Below are 6,911 nucleotides of genomic sequence, written 5' to 3'. Positions count from 1 at the left end.
CTGGGCATCTGCCCCATAGCTCTTCCCTGCTCATGCCCTTCAGACAGCATGGAGGCTCCATGTGGACTCGGCCATCTCTCTCTCTTCTTGCCTTCTCAGGAGCAGCACCCAGTGGGGCTTCCCAGGACTGCAGGCCCCCTGCAGCCCCCGGTGCCCCCAGGCTCGGGCGGCATGGTCTCTGGAGCCAGCCCTGCAGGCCCCGGTTTCCTGAGCAGCCAGCCGCAGGCAGCCATCATGAAGCAGATGCTCATTGATCAGCGGGCCCAGCTGATGGAGCAGCAGAAGCAGCAGTTCCTGCGGGAGCAGAGGCAGCAGCAGCAGCAACAGCAGCTCCTGGCTGAGCAGGTACCCCACACCTATGGAGGGGCTGCATTTGTTCAGCTAGTGCTTGTCAGCGCCTGCTGCTAGGGAGGGAGGCACAGTTCATGTCCTTCATCACTGTCCACCATAACCAGGATCACACAAGGCCCTTTCCGCTAACTAGGCTTTTCCCTATAATGGATCCTCAGTTTATTCTTATGGCATCTGCCATCCATTTGAAGGCCCGTTTTCTAGAGATGCCTTTTCGACCCAAGCCTGACCCATTTTCTTCCCATTTCTGGTGCAGGGGTCTACCTAACCAGCATGCAGAGGGCAGGGGGACTGGGACAGCAGGCGGTAAGGGGAGGGCTGGCTCACATCCTTCAGAAGCCCACCTATTACCAGCAGGCAGCCAAAAAGGAAACTAATTCAGAGAACTTTGTTTCTTGGAAGGAAGTGGCTGGAGGAGAATTTTTCAGAACTGATCGCGAACAATGGAAGTCAAACAATAGCAGAACAATGGGGCCAGCGGATCTACCTGGAAACCGGAACCAGGGTCACAGAGAGGGTGCAAACTGAATAGAAGTCTCAGTAGCGTTTAAAGCAACACAGGAAACTCTTTGAGTTAGAGGAAAGCCTAGCACAAATAAAGCTTTCCCTAGACATCGCTGTCCACCCTGGCCGTGTAATTCCTCCATCTTTGAAAGAAAGCCTTCCCGGAGGACTGCTCCTGCAGGTTTCCCTGTACTCGCCCACACTTGATTTAGTATCGCCCCAGGGAAAATCTCTGGGCCTTCTACCAGCTCTCTCTAGATGACTCTGGTGAGGCCCAGAACCCCCACCACTACTAGGCTCTTTTATTTTATTTATTTTTTAAATCATTTAATCGGGGGCTCTTACAGCTCTTATCACTATCCATTCATACATCCATTGTGTCAAGCACATTTGTACATATGTTGCCATCATCATTTTCAAAACTTTTTCTTCCTACTTGAAGGCTCTTTTATTATAGGAGACAGGAATGTTGTTATATAAGGCCCAAGGTCCCAACATACCTCTGCCTTCCTGAAGGTTCCTTAGGGGATCAGAATTTTGGACACAGACCAAACATCCACCACATATATGCAAGATGCTGGGCGGAGCAAGGGCATGCTGGGGTCCTTACTAACTCAAAGCTGCCCTTCAAGGTAACACTAGTCAGCCCCACACAGAAACCTTGCCTCCTGGATCATGATTCACTTATGTTCTTCTTCTTCTTCTTCTTCTTCTTTTTTTTTTCTTTTGTTCCTGAACAGCTGTGTAATTATCTCCTTTTTTGCCAAGGTCAGTCAGCCGCCTGGCAGCTATTGTACAAACAAACCTCTCTCCCTCTCGCCCTGCATAAGGTGTGTGACAAGGAGCCCTGCTAATCTCTCGCAGGCAGTGATAAATGGAGCTACCGAGGGGAAGCCGGGCCATGCAAAGCCTCTCACCTCAACCAATCCCACGGGGGCTGTAGGTGTGCCCCAAGTTCTGAGCGATGCCTTTTGATCTGTTTGCAGTGACCAAGGCACACAAGAACAACCAGGCAGACCTCAGCCCTGATGGCCCCAGGGGCGTTTCCCCCACAGGGCGCACAACCAGATGCTGTGAAACGAAGCCTGTAAGAAGAAGAACTACATGCAAGTGACAGGTTGAGGGAGCCCTCAGAGCTTAGGCCACAGAGAAAGACAACAGCTAACTCCCTTGAATAAGATGAGGGAATGGGAGAGTGAGTGGAGTGGGATTCCTAAACAGCTGTGTGTGTCGAGACGGTGACACACCAAAGGTATGCGTGACCATCTTTGGGAAATGTACACTCCCCACAGATGCGTGTGGGGACCTGTCACAGGTTGCTGGTGCCAGGGAAGGTGCTGGAAGAGCTGCAGCCGCGTGGGGCGGCATCACTTGGGACCAGACCACAAGTGAATCAGAGAGACCGTGCTTAAAATCTCAAGTAGCAAGCAACTCAGCCGCTCCTGAAGAGTTAGCTTGCTCACGCAGGCTGCCTGGGGGTCTGGAGCGTGAATGATTAAAACACTTGGCTGTTGACCGCAAGCTTGTAGGTTCAGGTCCTCCTAGAAGCACATCAGAAGAAAGGTCTGGCAAGCTACTTCAGAAAAATCAGCCAGTGGAAAATCATCGGAGCACACACCCTCAGGAGGCCACAAGTCAGCATTGTCCTCGAGGACCACCCAAGGCAGGCGCTCAACTCTCTGCTGTGAGAAAGAAGATTGGCCCAGCAATCCCAAGCTGATTTCTCTTCATCTCTGACAGGACTGAAAGGGCCCTAATTCCCTCCTATTAGAAGCAATGGATCCACAGCCCCACGGACTCCCTGAGGGGAAGCAGGCGGGTTGGGGATCCTGCCCTTGTCTGGGAACTTCAAAATGATTCTCAGTGAAGTTGGAAACCAGAGAAGGACAGGTTGAAGCAGGCTTGAGTGAGCCTTTAATGCCGCCGTCTCTGTGCGTTTGGAACACACACACACACACACACACACACACACCGCCGCCTCATTCACAGAGATCCGACAGCACTGAGAAATTTTAGCTCTGAAAAAAAACATGGAGAACGAGATGTCCCGCCATGTCACCTATCAGGAAACTTCTGTTGACGTGGTTTGCCCCTAGTGAATCACCAGCACTGGAACCCCAAACTCTAGGCTCATGATTCGGTCTGGTTGCCCCCCAAGTTATCAGGGAGGTAGGGCAGCTCATTCGTGATAAGCAGGGCAAGGAATTGTGTTATTAATATGGGAAGCTCAGCTGGGGATGAGCGTTTAATGTTCTAGCATCCTCTCTGTTGTGACGTCATTGCTGCCTAAAAGATTTGCAGGGCTTGCCTGTACTTTAATTAATTAATCGGCTTCACCAGTTTTGTACAGAGTGGGGGTGGAGGGGAGAGAAATTTCCGGGGCTGCCCAGGAGCCCCCCAAAAATCAAAGAGAAAACAGAATTCCACGCCAGATGTGAAGAAGGGGTCAGCGTGTGTTATTTTTAGCATGAACACTAAAGAGCAGATAACCCTGTTGTCTGTTCTTTACAGCCCTGGCCAGGGAAAGGTGCACCATGAATATTCAACAGCTGCAGGAAGGAAAGTTAAATGAGTGGCCCGGAGGTCAGGTGACGCCTTATGGCCGAACTAGAACGGAAGCCCCTTTCCGCTGCTCCGGCCTCCTCCCTTTGCACGTGCAGCATGATAATGCTCATAATAGCTTCCCCGTATATTGAAAACGGCAATAGCTGTGCCGAATCCCCAGGAGTGGAAGAAGAAAGGCTGCCGTGCAGGCCCCCTGGCTCTTGGTATATGCGGAATTCTACTCACTTTGCTCGGGCAGTAAATGCTGTGTGTTTTGCTTGGGCGGGAGGGGGCGAGATGTATGTTACTGGCAGCATGGCCTCATGGGGATAAGATTAGCGTTTTTTATAGCCCTAGAAAATCCCATCTTCCTCTGCTGGAGCATCTATTTAGGTCATTAACAATTAGATGCTTTTCCCTTTGAGCCAAGCCCCCACCATGTGAAGGAAAGCGTGCCGACCTGCCTCCCTCTGCAGCATTGCTCATGGTACCTCCAAACACGTGCCCACATCCCACCAGCTTGCCCAGGGAGGGCAGGGCAGCAGTACTCGTGGCAACCCCAGAGCGGCCCCCCAGAAGGGCAGCGCACATGGTGGTTTGGTCCCATGGTGAATTGTCATTCCACGTGAGAACGAACCATCCACAACCTCATTCGTTCGTTAACAGCGACGATCACACAAACTCCGTGAGGAACACACGAAGCCAGACGCAAAAGGTTTCTCTCCATAAAACCAGTCTCTTGGGCGCCTTGGGAGTCCATTGTCACCTCACGGGGACTCCGTGTGACAAAGTTGATCTCCCCCTGAGAGTTTCCAGAGTTCTCCAGAAGCGCATTTCCACCTCTCTTTCACGGAGCTACTGGGAGCAGGGGATCCGATGTCAGCCCTTTGAGTAGTGGCCAGGCGCCTAGTCAAGCACGCTCCCTGCCATCCAGTGGATGCCTACTAACAGTGACTGTCAGATGGGGGACAACTGCCCCTGCGAGGTTTCTAGGCTGTACCGCTCTACAGGACTAGAAAGCCTCCTCTTTCTCCTGTGGAGCAGCTGGTGGCTTCGAACCGCTGACCTGGTAGTTTGCAGCCCAGCATGTAACCCACGACACCACCAAGGATCCCATTTTGTCACCAGGGCGTCATAAAACAAATCCATGTTGTTACAAGTCAGGATAGTGGTTGCCCTGGTCTGAAAACGGGGAGGGGGTGGTCCTGGGCAGAATGGGCACGAGGACTTTTCTTGCTCTGGGTGCTGGAGGCTGCCCGTGTGGTGGCAATCCATCCAACGGCACATTTCATATCGGTGCACTTGTTTGTAGGCGTGTTACTCTTCAAGAAAAAGTCTTCCTTAGAACTACGAGGATCTTTAACTGCTTGCTCTCTCTCCATCTCCCCCCCTCCCGCCCCCCCTGGTCCTGTGTCGTTCCAGCAGCTGCAGCAATCGCACTTACCTCGACAGCACCTCCAACAGCAGCGGAACCCGTACCCGGTGCAGCAGGTCAATCAGTTTCAAGGTGAGGCCAGAGCACAGCCCTTTCCTCGTGTCCCTGCCCATTGTACAGTGCCTGGCCGCATGTGGCCAGCAACATTACCTTAGGATGCCGTGTGTAGGCCCTCCAGTAGGGTACAGAATGAATTCCTGGGGGTGGGGGGGGGTCTCCTCCTGGACCAGGCATCCGCCTTCTGGTCTCTGGAAAGATTCTGGGGAGGACCAGCGTGGCTGCGAGGAAACTAGTGGTGACGAAGAACAGCGGAAGCAAGACGTGTCTGTCTCGGAACAAGTACAGCCAGGGCGCTCCTGAGAGGCCAGGATGGCATGACTTCATCTCACGTGCTCTAGGCATGTTGTCAGGAGAGACCGGCCCCTGGAGGAGGATGGAGGACGTCATGCTTGATCAAGTGCAGTGGGAGCAAAAGGGAGGCAGGCCCTCGGGGAGATGGATCGACACGGGGGCTGCAACAACGGGCCCCAATAGAAGAACACGTGTGAACACGGAAGGCCCAGACGGGGTTTCATACTGTTTACATAGGGTCGCTCCGCGTGAGGCCCCACCGACAGCGCCTAACCACTGCCACACCCCAGAGCTGACAGACATACATTGACCGGAAGGACCTGCTGGCTCCTGATGGGCCACGGTCAGCCTTGTGGGAGTCTGGAGCCGACTTCTTCCACCTCGGATTCACTACAGCGCCCTTCATGTTGAGCCTTCAGACCCTTTACAGCCCCCACATTTAGTCAGGACCCACCGTTTAAGAAACTGGGGTCTAGATCCGCCTCAAAATGGCCCCATGGGGAAATCTCACTTGCTGCCGAGTCAGGGCTGCGAGCCAAAGCCCTCGCTTCTAAAAACTGAAGGAGAAGATCCCTGGGTGGCAGCGGCCACGGACTGCTCTGAATGGAGAAGACACACAGGGCCCTGACGCCGGCTGTGCCATCTCGCTGTCTCAGACCTGCTGCCCTTGAGGAGAACCCTCGATCGGGGCCCTGGCGGCAGCAAGCCTGCGCAGTTGCCATGGCTTTGTGAGCGTGGATGATCCCCTCAAATCTCAGGTCCTGGCAGCAGCAGAGCAGAGCCCGGGAGGATCCTGTCTGGGGTGGAGGAGGGCTCAGTCCTCGACCTCGGTCACGCCATGGTGAAGCGCGCACTCGCTAAGGGAGAGTTGTGAATTGATGGAATCGCCCCACTCTGCAGGAGAAGTGCTGTGCTGATCTGCATCCCTTGAGGCAAAATAAGCCCACACCCATCTGTGACTTTTTAGTCGATGCTGACTCACAGTCACCCTACAGGCAGAGTGGGAGCCCCGCAGGCTCCCCAGGGCTGTAAGCCTTTGTGGGAGCCCACGGCCCCACTGTTCTCTGGCCTGAAAAGGTCACGGTGTAGGAAAGCCTGTGGGGACAGGTATACCCAACAACAGGCAGCAGAAATCCACACTCTGGTGCCCCAACTCCTCAGGTGGTACCAAAGCCTTCGAGAATCTGTGAGAAGCGCCTTCTGCAGAAGCATGCACCTGTGTCGATACTCACAGCATCACGTATCTCATATACCACGAGGGTGCTCGGACCTCCTGGCCACGCTCCCTAGACTGGCTGGAATATGAGGCCCCGTGTTGCTGTTGCTAGGTGTCACCGGAGCGACGCTGGGCACACCAGCATGACACACGGACGGCCTACGCTGTCCTCAGTCATTCTTCCGCTTGAGCCCACTGTGGCAGCCTCTGGGTCCATCTGTCCTGCTAAGGGCCTTCTCCGTTTTCTCTGGCCCTCACTTCGCCAAGCACTGTGCCCTCCTTCTCCAGGGACTGGTGGCACAGGCTTCAGTTTGCGACCCATTCATAGGTGGTGAGAGCCACTCAATGGACGTCATTTAAGGGAAGCCCACTGGAAACGGAACTAGCAAGGTTTGCCATCGCAAGGGAGTCTTCGCACTCGGCTTTAAACCCGGGTGCGATCCTGGATCACACCTGTGGAGCAGAGCGCATGCTGCGTGTGGAGTGTGGTTTAGAGTCCGACCACTGCTG

At 54.1% G+C, this 6,911-nt stretch overlaps 1 protein-coding gene across 1 annotated transcript in view; it reads left to right on the top strand.

The window, feature by feature from the left end:
- MAML3 (mastermind like transcriptional coactivator 3) overlaps positions 1–6,911 on the top strand; it is a 504,620-nt gene that overhangs the window by 491,042 nt on the left and 6,667 nt on the right. The window contains exons 3-4 of the mRNA XM_045293557.1: positions 100–345; positions 4,825–4,906. Coding sequence (XP_045149492.1) covers positions 100–345; positions 4,825–4,906 — 328 coding nt within the window. The remainder of the gene's footprint in view (positions 1–99; positions 346–4,824; positions 4,907–6,911) is intronic.

The sequence above is a fragment of the Echinops telfairi genome, unplaced genomic scaffold (assembly GCF_000313985.2).
Source record: "Echinops telfairi isolate 266 unplaced genomic scaffold, ASM31398v2 ScPeMD7_2186;HRSCAF=2738, whole genome shotgun sequence".
NCBI lineage: Eukaryota > Metazoa > Chordata > Mammalia > Afrosoricida > Tenrecidae > Echinops > Echinops telfairi.
The sequence above is the reverse complement of the archived record's forward strand: the minus strand, read 5'-3'. Positions and strand labels throughout refer to the sequence as shown.